The sequence below is a fragment of the Lepus europaeus genome, chromosome 12, assembly GCF_033115175.1.
Source record: "Lepus europaeus isolate LE1 chromosome 12, mLepTim1.pri, whole genome shotgun sequence".
NCBI lineage: Eukaryota > Metazoa > Chordata > Mammalia > Lagomorpha > Leporidae > Lepus > Lepus europaeus.
The window spans coordinates 760,180-777,890 of NC_084838.1; the positions used below are offsets into that span (position 1 = coordinate 760,180).

The 17,711-nt window shown below is 68.3% G+C and overlaps 2 protein-coding genes across 42 annotated transcripts; both read right to left on the reverse strand.

The window, feature by feature from the left end:
- Positions 1-115: 115 nt before the first annotated feature.
- MAN1B1 (mannosidase alpha class 1B member 1) lies at positions 116-16,932 on the reverse strand. The gene is made up of 13 exons (XM_062207173.1): positions 16,765-16,932; positions 16,556-16,664; positions 14,089-14,201; positions 12,840-12,964; positions 12,065-12,171; positions 10,437-10,622; positions 9,967-10,115; positions 9,661-9,849; positions 1,944-2,134; positions 1,738-1,858; positions 1,343-1,540; positions 1,129-1,260; positions 116-1,029 (listed from the first exon to the last, which is right to left on the reverse strand). Exons 1-13 carry the CDS (start codon positions 16,873-16,875, stop codon positions 826-828), a joined length of 1,935 nt encoding a protein of 644 aa, XP_062063157.1. The 5' UTR covers positions 16,876-16,932; the 3' UTR covers positions 116-825.
- Positions 2,145-9,650, reverse strand: LOC133771404 (uncharacterized). 41 transcript variants are annotated; one of them, XM_062207212.1, is made up of 4 exons: positions 5,290-5,960; positions 4,928-4,961; positions 4,812-4,851; positions 2,145-4,575 (listed from the first exon to the last, which is right to left on the reverse strand). In XM_062207212.1, exon 4 carries the CDS (start codon positions 3,275-3,277, stop codon positions 2,351-2,353), a length of 927 nt encoding a protein of 308 aa, XP_062063196.1. In that variant the 5' UTR covers positions 3,278-4,575; positions 4,812-4,851; positions 4,928-4,961; positions 5,290-5,960; the 3' UTR covers positions 2,145-2,350. The 41 variants fall into 41 exon arrangements, with proteins under 41 accessions (XP_062063196.1, XP_062063192.1, XP_062063183.1 ...); XM_062207208.1 differs by having other exon boundaries at positions 2,145-4,701; XM_062207199.1 differs by having other exon boundaries at positions 2,145-4,195; positions 4,426-4,465; positions 4,542-5,005.
- Positions 16,933-17,711: the final 779 nt, after the last annotated feature.

Here is a 17,711-nt window from a genome sequence, read left to right on the forward strand (position 1 = left end):
AGGGCAGCTCGGGGTCCCCGGGCCCAGCCCCTGCCCAGCACCCCCCGGGGCACCCTGCTTGTTGCCTCTGAGCTGGCCCCGGCCTGCAGCCCCACGCCATTCTTTAAAATGACCATGTTTTTAAAAAAGATTTATTTGAAAGGCAGAGTTACAGAAAGCGAGGTCTTCATCCACAACTCATTTCCCAAATCCAGTCGCCGGGCCGGGCTGGGCCGAAGCTGGGAGCGCCATCCTGGGTCTCCCCGTGGGCTGGGCCCACGCTTTCCCAGGTTCCTCAGCGGGAGCTGGGCGCCCACGCGGGAAGACGGTGGCCCGGTTCCTAAGGTGTCCTCTGTGGCCCCAGTTCTGCTCGCTCAGCGCCCACAGGGCTCCTGGCCCCGAGCAGCTCCTCCAAGGTCACACACAGCAACCCTGAGGGTGCTGACCCAGGACAGCCGAAATGTACAACCCACGGTGGGGGGGGGAGGGGAGCGGGGTGGCGCCCACACGGCCACCTGTGGCAGCCCGGCGCAGAGACCCCACACAGGACACGTCACAGAGCAAATCCACCTTTATCTCCACTGGGAAGTCCCTGGGTGGGGGTGCAGGGCGGGCACCCCGTCCCCCCCCCCCCCCCCCGTGCCCCACAGGGCGGCAGGAGGGTCCCTGAGTCCAAGACATCTGGGAGAGCTGGGGCTGCCGCCCCGGGGCTGCCGCCGGCCTCCCCGGCCAAGCTCTGCCACAGCAGAAACCTCTCCGAGGGCCGAGCTGGGCTCGGGGCCCCGGAGAAGCAGAGCCGAGCAGGACGCGGCTGCCTGGACGCCACACTGGGCCGGGAGCAGGCCGCTAGGCGGAGGGCCAGATGGGCAGCGGGTGGGCCTCGGTGTTGAACACGTGGGTGTCCAGGCTGAGCAGGCCGTGGTCCTCGGAGAAGAGCAGGTACAGGTACTTGAGCGTCTCCCCCAGGAAGAAGCTCTCCATCTTGTCCCTGGGCTGGGGCCTCTGCACGTCCTGCACGTTGTTGATGGACGAGTAGCCGCCCGAGGGGACCTGCACAGAGCCACGGCCTCACCCTGCGCCCCTGCCCGGGCGGGGCAGCCTCGGGCCGCGCGGCCCCTCCCCGGCAGCCCGCCCGCGGCGCCCGCTCACCCGCGTGTGCTGGTTGAAGCTCTGCAGGATCTCCCAGCCCCAGTCCTGGTACTTGGGGTCCCGTGTCAGGCGGTACAGGTAGAACAGGCTCTCCACGGTCTCGGGCCGCAGCAGGTTGTGCCTGTCCGACGGCTGGGGGCACAGCAGAGGCTCAGGGCCCGGCTGCCCCTGCCGCTGCCCGCCCCGCCCCGCCCCAGCCCGCGGCCAGGCCTACCTTGACCTGCACGTCCCGGTAGCCGGGCTTGGGGTGCAGGTTGAAGTGCGCGATCTCGGGGCTCAGCCCCGTCTCCATCTGACGGTTCATCTGGTAGCACGTCTCCATGAGCAGCAGGGCCAGCTCCATGTGGTCGGCGGGCAGGCCGTGGTGGACGCCCAGAGCCAGCGTCCCTGGCAGGAAGCACACCAGGTGGTCCTGGAACCAGAGGCCTCCCTGTCACCAGGCCCAGGCCCACTCGGCCCCGGCCCTGAGGCCACACCGCCTGCTGGGGGCCCAGACACCCCCACCCCTGCGTGCGCTCCTCCAGGGACCCTAGCCCGCACTGGCCTGGACTCTAGTTCCAACATCAGAGCAGGAGCTCCCCGTGGCCCAGCCCGGCGCCCGGCACTCACCATCTTGGCGCTGAAGTGGCCGTGGGCGAGCTCGCCGACGAAGGTGAGCTTGCTGGGCTCAGAGCGCCGCAACAGGTGCGTCCTCACGCCCTGGATGGCCCGCAGGTAGTCGTCCAGCAACCTGCGAGGAGCAGAGCAGCCGTGAGCCCAGGCCCGGAGCCGGCCCCGCCCCGCAGCCGCCGGCCCCGCCCCGCAGCCGGCCTCACTGTGTCTCCTTCTTGCCGCCCTGGATCCACTGTTTCAGCAGGTACTCGTAGTAGCTGTCGGCCCGGGCGCCCAGCGTGAACACCCCCAGGTGCGTGAAGAGGCCGCTGTGCGTGTTGATGAACATGGGCACCAGCCCGTCCTTCTTCCCCGACAGGGAGTGGATGTGCCGGCTCACCTCCTCCGCGGCCTCCTGCGGATGGGACAGCTGCGGGGCCGCGCGCCTCCCGCTCCCGCTCCCCCCGCACAGGGCGGCAGGCACAGCCGCCTCCGGGCCCAGGGTCCCCGCGCCCAAAGCCACGCCAAGCCCCCGAGGCGGGGCCATCTTCCTCCTCCAACGGGGGCAGCAGAGGCCGCACACCCCAGGGCGAGGAGCTGCACCGCGGAGGGGGCGGAGCACGGGACAGACTCAAGCTGACTGCATCTGCAGGACGCCTCCCGCACCGCGCGGCCGCACGGAGCTCAGGGCTCCTGCCGCTGGGATGAACCTCAGCTTCACGTCCTCCACCAAGTCCTCTGGGAGGCTGAGGTCCCACCTGCTGTGCGCCCGCCAGGCCCACGGTGGCGGGGGCTGGGCCAGGCCAACGCCAGGAGCCAGGAGCTTCCTCTGGGTCTCCCGCGTGGGTGCCGGGGCCTGGGCCACTGTCCACTGCTTTCCCAGGGCGTTAGCCGGGAGCTGGATCAGCAGTGGAGCAGCCGGGACTCGAACTCGTGCTCTGGTATGGGATGTGGGCTCACGGCACACGCACCCCTGCCTGTCCCCCGCTCCTGGCTTCAGCCTGACGCTGTGGGGGGAAGCAGTGGAGGGAAGCTCTCTCTCCCTTCCCTTATAAAAAAGAACATTCAAGTGCCACGAGACACAGCAACCCCACGCGTGTGTGGACAGAGCAGTGGGAAGCATCTCACAGGCAGCGAGAGCCAAGGCCCACACCTGGGCGTGGGGACGGCACACGCCCGGCCCCACACTGCTGACCACGGGGACGGCACACGCCCGGCCCCGCACCGCTGACCACGGGGACGGCACACGCCCGGCCCTACACCGCTGCCCACCACTGGGCATGGGGACGGCACACGCCTGGCCCCACACCGCTGCCCACCACTGGGCGTGGGGATGGCACACGCCTGGCCCCACACCGCTGCCCACCACTGGGCATGGGGACGGCACACGCCCGGCCCCACACTGCTGACCACGGGGACGGCACACGCTCGGCCCCGCACTGCTGACCACAGGGACGGCACACGCCTGGCCCCACACCGCTGACCACCACTGGGCATGGGGATGGCACATGCCGGGCCCCCACACCGCTGACCACCACTGGGCATGGGGATGGCACATGCCGGGCCCCCACACCGCTGACCACCACTGGGCATGGGGACGGCACACGCCGGCCCAGACACAGCCCCCAGCACTGCTGACCGTGGCCTTCCTGTGGCCTCTCAGCGCTGCCCGTGTCCGTGTGGCCCCTCAGCTCTGGCGCTCAGTGAGGTGCAGACAACCAGGCCGACGCCGGGGCAGAAAGGACCGGCAGAGCCGCGGGTGCCGTGGGGCAGCGTGACGAGCGCCACTCACCCACGCCTGTCCCAGCCACTTCACTTCCCACCAGCTCCCGCAGACGGCCAAGCAGCTGGGTCCCCGCGGCCCCGGGGGAGGCTGGGAAGTGCGGCAGCAATGGAAAACCCTCCTCCCCCTTCTCTCTGCCTCTCAAATCTGAAAACAACAATGATCTGGCCTCGGGGCTGGCGCTGCGGCACAGCGGTAAAGCCACTGCCTGCGGCCCCAGCACCCCCATGGGCACCGGCTCCAGTCCCGGCCGCTGCACCAGGGAGAGCAGGGGAGGGCGGCCCAAGTCCCAGGCCCTGCACCCACGGGGGAGACCTGGATGAGGCTCCTGGCTCCGATGCAGCCATCTGGGGAGGGAACCCGCAGATGGAGGCCTCTCCCTCTCTGTGTGACTCTGACATTCAAGTACATACATCTTTAAATCAGCCAACATAAAATGTAAAATCTCACCAAAAGATGATCACAGTGTCAGGACAAGACACACGTGAGGGTCACACGTCTCACGAGACAGCACACGCACGGACCCGACCTCAACCACACAGGCACACGCACACGCACACGCACAGACCCGACCTCAACCACACAGGCACACGCACATGCACAGACCCGACCTCAACCACACAGACACACGCACACGCACACGCACAGACCCGACCTCAACCACACAGGCACACGCACACGCACGGACCCGACCTCAACCACACAGACACACGCACACGCACACACCCGACCTCAACCACACAGACACACGCACACGCACACGCACAGACCTGACCTCAACCACACAGACACACACACACGCACAGACCTGACCTCAACCACACAGACACACGCACACGCACAGACCTGACCTCAACCACACAGACACACGCACACGCACACGCACAGACCCGACCTCAACCACAGACACGCACAGACCTGACCTCAACCACACACACGCACACGCACACGCACAGACCCGACCTCAACCACACAGACACACGCACAGACCCGACCTCAACCACACAGACACACGCACACGCACACGCACAGACCCGACCTCAACCACACACACGCACACGCACAGACCCGACCTCAACCACACAGACACACGCACACGCACACGCACAGACCCGACCTCAACCACACAGACACACGCACACGCACACGCACAGACCCGACCTCAACCACACAGGCACACGCACACGCACGGACCCGACCTCAACCACACAGACACACGCACACGCACAGACCTGACCTCAACCACACAGACACACGCACACGCACACGCACAGACCCGACCTCAACCACAGACACGCACAGACCTGACCTCAACCACACACACGCACACGCACACGCACAGACCCGACCTCAACCACACAGACACACGCACAGACCCGACCTCAACCACACAGACACACGCACACGCACACGCACAGACCCGACCTCAACCACACACACGCACACGCACAGACCCGACCTCAACCACACAGACACACGCACACGCACACGCACAGACCCGACCTCAACCACACAGACACACGCACACGCACACGCACAGACCCGACCTCAACCACACAGACACACGCACACGCACAGACCCGACCTCAACCACACAGACACACGCACACGCACAGACCCGACCTCAACCACACAGACACACGCACACGCACAAACCTGACCTCAACCACACAGACACACGCACACGCACAGACCCGACCTCAACCACACAGACACACGCACACGCACACGCACACGCACAGACCCGACCTCAACCACACAGACACACGCACACGCACAGACCCGACCTCAACCACACAGGCACACGCACACGCACAGACCCGACCTCAACCACACAGACACACGCACACGCACAAACCTGACCTCAACCACACAGGCACACGCACACGCACACGCACAGACCCGACCTCAACCACACAGGCACACGCACACGCACAGACCCGACCTCAACCACACAGAAACACGCACACGCACAGACCCGACCTCAACCACACGGCACACGCACACGCACAGACCCGACCTCAACCACACAGACACACGCACATGCACAGACCCGACCTCAACCACACAGACACACGCACACGCACACGCACAGACCCGACCTCAACCACACGGCACACGCACACGCACAGACCCGACCTCAACCACACAGGCACACGCACACGCACAGACCCGACCTCAACCACACAGACACACGCACACGCACAGACCCGACCTCAACCACACAGACACACGCACACGCACACGCACAGACCCGACCTCAACCACACAGACACACGCACACGCACAGACCCGACCTCAACCACACAGACACACGCACACGCACAGACCCGACCTCAACCACACAGACACACGCACACGCACACGCACAGACCCGACCTCAACCACACAGACACACGCACACGCACACGCACAGACCCGACCTCAACCACACAGACACACGCACACGCACACGCACAGACCCGACCTCAACCACACAGACACACGCACACGCACAGACCTGACCTCAACCACACAGACACACGCACACGCACACACCCGACCTCAACCACACAGACACACGCACACGCACAGACCCGACCTCAACCACACAGACACACGCACACGCACAGACCCGACCTCAACCACACAGACACACGCACACGCACACGCACAGACCCGACCTCAACCACACAGACACACGCACACGCACACGCACAGACCCGACCTCAACCACACAGACACACGCACACGCACAGACCCGACCTCAACCACACAGACACACGCACACGCACAGACCTGACCTCAACCACACAGACACACGCACACGCACACGCACAGACCCGACCTCAACCACACAGACACACGCACACGCACACGCACACGCACAGACCCGACCTCAACCACACAGACACACGCACACGCACAGACCCGACCTCAACCACACAGACACACGCACACGCACAGACCCGACCTCAACCACACAGACACACGCACACGCACACGCACAGACCCGACCTCAACCACACAGACACACGCACACGCACACGCACAGACCCGACCTCAACCACACAGACACACGCACACGCACAGACCCGACCTCAACCACACAGACACACGCACACGCACAGACCTGACCTCAACCACACAGACACACGCACACGCACACGCACAGACCCGACCTCAACCACACAGACACACGCACACGCACACGCACACGCACAGACCCGACCTCAACCACACAGACACACGCACACGCACAGACCCGACCTCAACCACACAGACACACGCACACGCACAGACCCGACCTCAACCACACAGACACACGCACACGCACACGCACAGACCCGACCTCAACCACACAGACACACGCACACGCACACGCACAGACCCGACCTCAACCACACAGACACACGCACACGCACAGACCCGACCTCAACCACACAGACACACGCACACGCACAGACCTGACCTCAACCACACAGACACACGCACACGCACACGCACAGACCCGACCTCAACCACACAGACACACGCACACGCACAGACCCGACCTCAACCACACAGGCACACGCACACGCACACGCACAGACCCGACCTCAACCACACAGACACACGCACACGCACACGCACAGACCCGACCTCAACCACACAGACACACGCACACGCACACGCACAGACCCGACCTCAACCACACAGACACACGCACACGCACAGACCCGACCTCAACCACACAGGCACACGCACACGCACACGCACAGACCCGACCTCAACCACACAGGCACACGCACACGCACAGACCCGACCTCAACCACACAGACACACGCACACGCACAGACCCGACCTCAACCACACAGACACACGCACACGCACAGACCCGACCTCAACCACACAGGCACACGCACACGCACAGACCCGACCTCAACCACACAGGCACACGCACACGCACAGACCCGACCTCAACCACACAGACACACGCACACGCACACGCACAGACCCGACCTCAACCACACAGACACACGCACACGCACACGCACAGACCCGACCTCAACCACACAGACACACACACACGCACAGACCCGACCTCAACCACACAGACACACGCACACGCACAGACCCGACCTCAACCACACAGACACACGCACACGCACAGACCCGACCTCAACCACACAGGCACACGCACACGCACAGACCCGACCTCAACCACACAGACACACGCACACGCACAGACCCGACCTCAACCACACAGACACACGCACACGCACACGCACAGACCCGACCTCAACCACACAGACACACGCACACGCACACGCACACGCACAGACCCGACCTCAACCACACAGACACACACACACGCACAGACCCGACCTCAACCACACAGACACACGCACACGCACACGCACAGACCCGACCTCAACCACACAGACACACGCACACGCACAGACCCGACCTCAACCACACAGACACACGCACACGCACAGACCCGACCTCAACCACACAGACACACGCACACGCACACGCACAGACCCGACCTCAACCACACAGACACACGCACACGCACACGCACAGACCCGACCTCAACCACACAGACACACGCACACGCACAGACCCGACCTCAACCACACAGACACACGCACACGCACACGCACAGACCCGACCTCAACCACACAGACACACGCACACGCACACGCACGGACCCGACCTCAACCACACAGACACACGCACACGCACACACACAGACCCGACCTCAACCACACAGACACACGCACACGCACAAACCTGACCTCAACCACACAGACACACGCACACGCACAGACCCGACCTCAACCACACAGACACACGCACACGCACAGACCCGACCTCAACCACACGGCACACGCACACGCACAGACCTGACCTCAACCACACAGACACACGCACACGCACACGCACAGACCTGACCTCAACCACACAGACACACGCACACGCACAGACCCGACCTCAACCACACAGACACACGCACACGCACACGCACAGACCCGACCTCAACCACACAGACACAGGCACACGCACACGCACAGACCCGACCTCAACCACAGAGACACACGCACACGTACAGACCCGACCTCAACCACACACGCACACGGGGACTCTGACGTCCCACACAGACCTGACCTGGCACCCCCACAGACCTGATCTCAACCTCCCCCCCCCCCCACAGGCACACCCAACTTCAGCCACGCAGACACACGCACACTCACGTGCAGGGACTCTGATGTCTCACACACAGACTTGACCTTGACCAGAGCAGCCTGCTCCCCGATGGGGCAGAGACAACAGGAAGACGCACAGCGTCACAGCCCTGGGGGGGAGAGAGGGGGGAGAGAGAGAGGGAGAGATGGGGGAGACAGAGATAAACAGAGACAGAGAGGGGGAGGGAAAGGGGGGGTAGACAGAGCTTCCAGCGGCTGGTTCACTCCCCAGATGGCTGCAATGGCTGGAGCTGGGCCAGGCTGAAGCCAGGAGCCAGGAGCTTCTTCCGGGTCTCCCACTTGGGTGCAGGGGCCCAAGGACTTGGGCCATCTTCCACTGCTTTCCCAGGCCATAGCAAGGCTGGATTGGAACCGGCGCCCAGGTGGGAGGCCGGTGCTGCAGGCAGTAGCTTTATCTGCTACACCACGGCACTGGCCCCTCTCTGCCATTCAAGCAAATTTTTAAAATTTCTAAATAGCTAGGATGTGGACGTGAGCCGAGTGTCCGCTGAGCGACAGCTGAATGAACCACACACAGGGAGCCTGCAGCTGACGAGCCCAGGGGCACAGGCAGAGCGAGGGGCCACAGTGACGGCTGCAGGGCTGGGGGACGGGGCCAGGGTCTCAGTCTTGTGACAAGAGGCTGCGGCCCCGCGACGGACATGCCCTGCCGGGAAAGTGAGCACAGGGGAGAGGCCGGGGGCTGGCTGAGCTGCCACCTACAAGGGCCGCGGTGCAGGGGCAGTGCTGGTCCAAGGGCCTGCACCACAGAGACCCGGGTGGGCCACCTGGGGAGGGAACCGGGACACGGATGGCTCTGTCTGTCCATCACTCTGCCTCTCAAGTAAATAAATCTCAAAGCAAACACGGTTGAGATGGGACCTGAACCCGTCATCACAGAGCCTCCTGTGCCGAGCCACGGCTAGCTCGGCGGCCGCCCCCACCTACCCGAAATGCCTTAATCCCTGTGAGGCGAGAGAGCTCACGGAACTCCAGCTGGATGCTGGTCACCTCGGCCACCGTGCTGTCGGACGTCCAGCGGGGCGGGCGGGCGACCCCGGTACCGATGTTCACGTCCGAGTAGGGGACCTTGGAGGGCGTCTTGAAGGCGGGCAGCAGCCGGTGGCCGAAGTCCTCCTGCAGGACGGGCACATGTGGCGGGCGGCCCGGCAGCCAGCGCACGCACTCTGTGTGCCCGGTGCCGGGGCCAGGGGGCCCACGCATGGGGCCGCCGGCTGGGACGCACACACTCACCGCCTTCCTCAGGAAGAGGCTGTCGCCAGACAGGTGGTAGGCGCTCAGCAGGCCCCCCAGGATACGGATGGTGCTCTCGAACAGGTTCACCTCCACGTCTTTGTCAAAGTGCAGCTTCTGTGACACCCAGTTCCTGGCCTCCTGGAACTCTGCGACAGGGACAGCAAAGGCTGCAGGAGGGACCCGGTGCCTCGGGAGCGCACGTGGCGGGGCGGGGCTGGGGCGCACCTGCTCTGAGCGCGATGGCTCACAGCCACAGAGCACGCTGGGCGCCAGAGAAAAAAGAAACAAGTGTGCCATTTGCTAGCGGCCTTAAGGGCTCAGAAAATCAGGCAAACGCTTCAAGTCGGCGCAGGAAGAATCCCAGACGGCGGCCCAAGCTAAACCGGGCCGCCGTGGTCCAGAGCCCACTCAGGACAGGCTCCTACCTCACGGCACAGGGACACGGACTGCACGGCCCCCGGCCCCACCTGACTTCAGGCCCAAGATCCACATGGTGTCCAGCGCATCGACGAGCGTGAGGCCGAGGCCGAACCACTCGCTGAAGGACTTGGACACGGGCTTCAGCTCGTCGTGGCCCCAGGCGAAGCGGCGGTACCCCTTCCAGGCGTGCAGGAAGGCGGCGATCACCCCCTTCTGCCGCTCGTTGGGGGGCGCTGCAGGGAGAACAGAGGCTCAGAGCCCGACGGAGCTGCTCTGTGCCCACGGGGGCGGACACCGGGCGGGGCCTCGCCTGGCCTCAGAGGACACAGTGGGCTGCAGGGGAACCCGGCCTGCCAGGGACAAACGCCGCCTGTTCCTGCAGCTCCGCCACGCTCAGGCCTGAAGCTGCGCAAGGGGGACACAGGGCCTGGCTGCTGCTAAGAGCAGGGGGACGTGCAGACACGGGTGCCCGCTGGGGCCGGGCCAGGACAGCTCCTCAGGGCCAGCACGGGGCGGGGCCTGGACAGCTCCTTGAGGGCCAGCACGGGGCGGGGCGGGGCCTGGACAGCTCCCTCAGGGCCAGCACGGGGTGGGGCCTGGACAGCTCCTTGAGGGCCAGCACGGGGCGGGGCGGGGCCTGGACAGCTCCCTCAGGGCCAGCACGGGGTGGGGCCAGGACAGCTCCTCAGGGCCAGCACGGGGCGGGGCGGGGCCTGGACAGCTCCCTGAGGGCCAGCACGGGGCGGGGCGGGGCCTGGACAGCTCCCTCAGGGCCAGCACAGGGCGGGGCGGGGCCTGGACAGCTCCCTCAGGGCCAGCACGGGGTGGGGTGGGGCCTGGACAGCTCCCTGAGGGCCAGCACGGGGCGGGGCCTGGACAGCTCCCTGAGGGCCAGCACGGGGCGGGGCGGGGCCTGGACAGCTCCTTGAGGGCCAGCACGGGGCGGGGCCTGGACAGCTCCTTGAGGGCCAGCACGGGGCGGGGCCTGGACAGCTCCCTCAGGGCCAGCACGGGTGGGGTGGGGCCTGGACAGCTCCTTGAGGGCCAGCACGGGGCGGGGCAGGGCCTGGACAGCTCCCTCAGGGCCAGCACAGGGCGGGGCGGGGCCTGGACAGCTCCCTCAGGGCCAGCACGGGGCGGGGCGGGGCCTGGACAGCTCCCTCAGGGCCAGCACGGGGCGGGGCGGGGCCTGGACAGCTCCCTCAGGGCCAGCACGGGGCGGGGCGGGGCCTGGACAGCTCCTCAGGGCCAGCACGGGGTGGGGCGGGACCTGGACAGCTCCCCGAGGGCCAGCACGGGTGGGGTGGGGCCTGGACAGCTCCACTCAGGGCCACTCCAGGGAGTGCTGCACCTGCTCCTGCCCGCCCACGCAGGGTCCCGGGGCGGGGGTCATGTGTGGCGCATCTGTTGCCGTGGGAACCGCCCGTGCCCCCTGCACAGGAGCACAGCAGGGCCCCAGCACTCAGCAGTGACGTCCTGCAGGTCGGAGGCTGGAGGAGCCAGCGTGCACGGAGCTGCAGGCCAGCGTCAAGTGGGCCCTGGACACACAGGCTAAGGCCACGGCCATCGTGGAGCTGCCCAGGGACCCGCAGGTCCACCACCCTGTGTGGCAGGCCGGCGGGCGCACGGGTCGCAGGGAAGGCTCTCAGGAGCCGGACGGCAGAGCCTGCCTCACCTGTGTTCCGAATCCCAGGCCCGGGCTCAGGGAGCCTGGTGGGGGCCTCCACGGGTCTCGAGGGGAGCTCGGTCCCCTGCTCCGGCTCAATGACCGCCCCCCGCCAGCTGCAGGAGAGGAAGAGCGTCAGCCAGGCCATGGGGGTGCACGGGGAGCGGCTGCGCCCAGCGGGGCAGGGCCGCTCGGAGCACGTGGAGACCGAGACGCGGGTGCCCAGTTGCCCAGGGTCACCCTGGGGCACCAGCCCAGAGCGGAGGGTGCAGACGGGGCTGTCCCAGCCTCCCAAACGCCCCTGGCTAGGACTGAGCCCGACGCCACACAGGAGGACACACAGAGGGCTTGCCCCGAGCCCCTCTGTCGGTGGGAGCTTGTCCCACCCCGGGAGCACACGCGTGGCTCCTGGACGTGAAGCAGACCCTCGGGCAGCTCGCGCTGACGCCCTGACTCTCCGGGGGCCACGGCGTGCTCCAGCAGGGCACGGCTCCCGCCTCGGCTTCCCTCCCTCCTGGCGGAAAGCACCGCCCCGGAAGCTGCCTCGGGGAACCGGCCCCAGGGGCCGGGCAGGGCTCAGGCCTGGCGCTTCGGTGCCCAGGGCAACTGCACCCAGGTGAGGCCGACAGCTGACGGCACCGCTCGGCAGGCGAGCGCACATCCTGGGGAGGAGAGGCTGAGGCCGGGCCCGCCTGCCCCAGCCGTGCTCTGACCTCGGGTCCACCCTGGCGCGGTCTGTTTCAGGCCCACACAGCCCAGCAGGCTGCCTCCCCGCACACCCTACCTGATGACGGTCCGCGGGACGTCTCCCTGCAGCGCGTCTCCCGGGGTGCTCTCCCTCCTCTGACCACCAGGGGGAGCTCGGATCTGCAGGTTGGGTGGTCCCCGAAGGAACTGCTTTCCAGGTCTCTGGACATAATTCAGTCAGGAGTGAAAACCCAAACGCCGTGGGCCGCGCCCCCCTGCACCGGGGACCCCCACTCAGCACCCGAGGGCCGCCCTCCCCTGCACCAGGGACCCCCCACTCAGCACCCGTGGGCTGCCCCCCCCTGCACCGGGGACCCCCACTCAGCACCCGAGGGCCGCCCTCCCCTGCACCAGGGACCCCCCACTCAGCACCCGTGGGCTGCCCCCCCCTGCACCTGGGACCCCCCACTCAGCACCCGAGGGCCGCCCTCCCCTGCACCAGGGAACCCCCACTCAGCAACCGTGGGCTGCCCCCCCTGCACCCGAGGGCCACCCACTCAGCACCCGAGGGCTGCACCCCTGCACCCGCATCCCCCCACCCGGGACCCCCCCTGCACCCGAGGGCCGCCCCTGCACCCGGGACCCCTCAGATGCACCCAAGCCAGCACCGCCTGAGGCAGCCACTTTGACATCTGATCTGCAGGTTTGGTGCCTGAGCTCCGAAGGGCTCTGGAGACGGGGCTGACCGCCCGGACAGCCCTGGACAAGCCGGCCTCCCTGGTGGGGCTCTTTCAGCACCTCCACACCTGGGCCTGCTGTCGCCTCCGGCAGGTGTCTGCACATTCCAGCGCCACACACAGGCTTCTGGGGCCGCAGCCCCCCGAGGTCAGCAGGGTCCCCGCAGCGCCACGGAAGCACCAGCGGGTGCCCACAGCTCTGGCCACCAGAGGCCCCCAGGGCTCTCCCGCGTCCCCCAGGCAGCCCCGCCCTCCCGAGGGTTCTCGGCCTGGGAGCGCCCTACACGTTCCGGATGACCACAGCGCGCACATCTGGGGCTCTCACCCGCCGTCACCACACACGGACCCTGCCAGGACTCTGCCAGGACCCTGCCAGGACCCCGCCGACGGCGCCGGGCGTGGACAGAAGCCAAAGAAAGCCCCTCCCCCACCTCACGGGGCTGCACCCCAGGAGCATCACAGTGCAGACCCCCCCACTGGAAGCCCAGGAGAGCCCCAGAGCTCCCCCAGGTCGGAGAGAGAAGGGCGCCCCGGCCTCTGCTCCCTGGGGAGATGCCACCTGCCACCACGGAGCGCGGGCTGGGCACGAGGCCACGCGGACCCGAGTACCTGGGGCGGGCGCTCCGGGAAGTCCCTCGGGGCCGCGTCTGCCTTCCGAGGCGCCGGCAGCACGGGCGCCTTTGCCGGCCTCACGCGCTCTTCGGCCCGCGAGCTGCTCAGAGCTGCAGAGAAGGGGCCTCGCTGAGCAGGCGCCCCGGGCGGGGCACTGAGGGAGACCCCGAGTTCCCAGCCCTGGCCGCCATGTTACTGGGAAAGTAAACCCGCAAACGGGGGCCTGTGTGTCCCCACCGCCCCCCCAGACAGGTGTCACTACAGCAGGAGCAAGGACGCGCCCTGGGAGGCACCACCGGTCCCTGGCCGCCCGGCCCAGCTCGGACTTTGGCCCAGCCCAGCCCAAGCCGCTGTGGGCCCTTGGGGAGTGAACCGGCGGATGGAAGACCTCTCTCGTGCTCGGCCAAAGCCATAAAGGAAACTCCAAAGCCGAGACAAGAGGACCAGCTCTCTGCCCGAGCACCCGGCAGCTTTCTGACCGAGACACAAAAACCCCAACGCTCCCCTCGCGCCCCCGCCCCCGGAATGGGCAGGACGCCCTCACCACACGCTGCCCAGCGTCCAGGCTCTCCCGAGTCCTGGAGTCGGCGTGGCTACACAGGAGCCCCGGGGTCCCAAGCCGACTGTGTGGGGAGGGGGAGGCGGGGCCATAACAGCCCTGCACCTGTACCTGGGGGGGGGGGACAGCCTTGCACCTGTACCTGGGGGGGGCAGCCCTGCACCTGTACCTGGGGGGGACCAGCCCTACACCTGCCCCTGTACCTGGGGGGGACAGCCTGCCCTGTACCTGGGGGACAGCCTGCCCTGTACCTGGGGGGCAGCCCTGCACCTGTACCTGGGGGGGACCAGCCCTACACCTGTACCTGTACCTGGGGGACAGCCTGCCCTGTACCTGGGGGGGACCAGCCCTACACCTGTACCTGGGGGGGACAGCCTGCCCTGTACCTGGGGGGGGCAGCCCTGCACCTGTACCTGGGGGGGACCAGCCCTACACCTGCCCCTGTACCTGGGGGGGACAGCCTGCCCTGTACCTGGGGGACAGCCTGCCCTGTACCTGGGGGGCAGCCCTGCACCTGTACCTGGGGGGAACAGCCTGCCCCGTACCTGGGGGGGACCAGCCCTACACCTGCCCCTGTACCTGGGGGACAGCCTGCCCTGTACCTGGGGGGCAGCCCTGCACCTGTACCTGGGGGGCAGCCTGCCCCGTACCTGGAGGGGCAGACCTGCACCTGTACCTGGGGGGGCAGCCCTGCACCTGTACCTGGGGGGGGGGCAGCCTGCCCCGTACCTGGGGGGGGACAGCCTGCCCTGTACCTGGGGGACAGCCTGCCCTGTACCTGGAGGGGCAGACCTGCACCTGTACCTGGGGGGCATCCTGCCCCGTACCTGGGGGGGACAGCCTTGCACCTGTACCTGGGGGGGGCAGCCCTGCACCTGTACCTGGGGGGGCAGCCCTGCACCTGTACCTGGGGGAAACAGCCTGCCCCATACCTGGGGGGGCAGCCTGCCCCGTACCTGGGGGGGACAGCCTGCCCTGTACCTGGGGGGGGGACAGCCTTGCATCTGTACCTGGGGGGGGGCAGCCCTGCACCTGTACCTGGGGGGGGGGCAGCCCTGCACCTGTACCTGGGGGGGCAGCCCTGCACCTGTACCTGGGGGGGACAGCCTTGCACCTGTACCTGGGGGGGGCAGCCCTGCACCTGTACCTGGGGGGGACCAGCCCTACACCTGCCCCTGTACCTGGGGGGGACAGCCTGCCCTGTACCTGGGGGGCATCCTGCCCCGTACCTGGGGGGGCAGCCCTGCACCTGCCCCTGTACCTGGGGGGCAGCCTGCCCCGTACCTGGGGGGGACAGCCTGCCCTGTACCTGGGGGGCAGCCCTGCACCTGTACCTGGGGGGCAGCCTGCCCCGTACCTGGAGGGGCAGACCTGCACCTGTACCTGGGGGGCAGCCTGCCCCGTACCTGGAGGGGCAGACCTGCACCTGTACCTGGGGGGGCAGCCCTGCACCTGTACCTGGGGGGGGCAGCCTGCCCCGTACCTGGGGGGGCAGCTCTGCACCTGCCCCATACCTGGGGGGGGACAACCTGCACCTGTACCTGGGGGGCAGCCTGCCCCGTACCTGGGGGGCAGCTCTGCACCTGCCCCTGTACCTGGGGGGCAGCCTGCCCCGTACCTGGGGGGGACAGCCTGCCCCGTACCTGGGGGACAGCCTGCCCTGTAGCTGGGGGGGGCATCCTGCCCCGTACCTGGGGGGGCAGCCCTGCACCTGCCCCGTCCCTGGGGGGGGCAGCTCTGCACCTGCCCCTGTACCTGGGGGGCAGCCTGCCCCGTGCCTGGGGGGGGCAGCCCTGCACCTGCCCCGTCCCTGGGGGGCACAGCCCTGTCCTGCGGGGCAGCCCGCCCCGTCCCCTCCTCCCAGCCCGCGGCTGCCCGGCGTCCTCGGGCGGGGTGCGCGCCTACCTCTCCACTGCTCGGCCACGTTGAGGTAGACCAGGAAGCCGCAGACGGCCAGGAGCGCCAGCAGGAAGAGGGCCATGTTGCGCTGCAGCCGCGACAGCTGCTTCCATTTCTGGGGAGGCAGGGGCGGCGCGCTGCTCGTTTTCCTCTTTTTGACCGAAAACACCGCGCCCGCAGGCCGCCGCGCCCGCCCCCCGCGCCCGGCCGCTCACCCTCCAGCACGAGCGCCGCCGCCAGCCCTGGCGGCTGTCGCAGCTCCCGCCGAGGCTCAGCGTCACCGAGACGAAGTCGCGATGCGGCGCGGGCGGCGGCGGCGGGTACATGGCGGTCGCGGCCCCGCGGGCCCCGCGCGGCGGCGACGTCAGGAGGTCCGGCTCCGACCCCGGCCCGGAGCCCGGCGCCGACCACACTCGCGGGCAGCCATCGCAGCGCCGTGAACACCCCGCCCATCCCGCGGCTCCGCCAGTGCGCGCGGGCCCCGCCGCCGCCCCTCACTGCGCCTGCGCGCCGACGTCACTTCCCCGCGCCCGCTCGCGCCTGCGCAGTCAGCGAGGCGCGTTTCCGGGCCGGGGGCTGCGCGGCGGCCGGGCGGGCCGCACTGTCCGTCGGTTCCGCTGCCTTCGGCCCCTGGGGCTGCGGGCCGGGCTTCCCGGCGCCCTGCGGTCGGGACGGGCCCGCGGACGCTGACTCCGGCTCGCCGCCCGGAAGCCCGGGAGCCCCTGCGCGCGGCGTCCGTTTCCGGGTCAGCGCTCGGAGTCGGTCCCGGTCACAGTTCGGCGCGGCGCACGGCTGCGCTCGACCCGCCCCGGAGACTCCCAGCCGCGCCCCCGGCCCCGCCGCGGCCCCAGCGCTCCCGCGAGCTGCTGGCGCTGGCGGTGTCCGCGGTGCGAGTGCGGGAGCGTGGCCGCGCGGGGAGAGGGGAGCGAGCGAGTGTCCGTCCACTGCTCACCCTCCAGATGGCCACAGTGGCGGGGGCTGGGCCAGGCTACAGGCCCCCGGGCTCCTGACCCGCCGGGTGGCCCCGGGTCCCGGCCGAGAGCCGGGCGGGGGCCCCAGAGAGCTCCGGCCTCGGCCACCGCCGCGAGCGCCCGGTCCCCGGCCCCGGGCCACGCCCCTGGCGGCGCCTGCGGGAAGCAGAGCCCAGCTGTCCGCCCCTGGG

Bases quoted from the DNA above. Each gene is read 5' to 3' on its own strand.
- MAN1B1 (XM_062207173.1), bottom strand. From the start codon at position 16,875: ATGTACCCGCCGCCGCCGCCCGCGCCGCATCGCGACTTCGTCTCGGTG. The intron at 14,202-16,555 runs GTAGGCGCGCAC...CCTTCTCTGCAG, and splicing joins CGTGGCCGAGCAGTGGAGAG to CTCTGAGCAGCTCGCGGGCC. The intron at 12,965-14,088 runs GTACTCGGGTCC...AATTATGTCCAG, and splicing joins TCCCGGAGCGCCCGCCCCAG to AGACCTGGAAAGCAGTTCCT.
- LOC133771404 (XM_062207185.1), bottom strand. From the start codon at position 3,277: ATGTGCCATCCCCATGCCCAGTGGTGGTCAGCGGTGTGGGGGCCCGGC.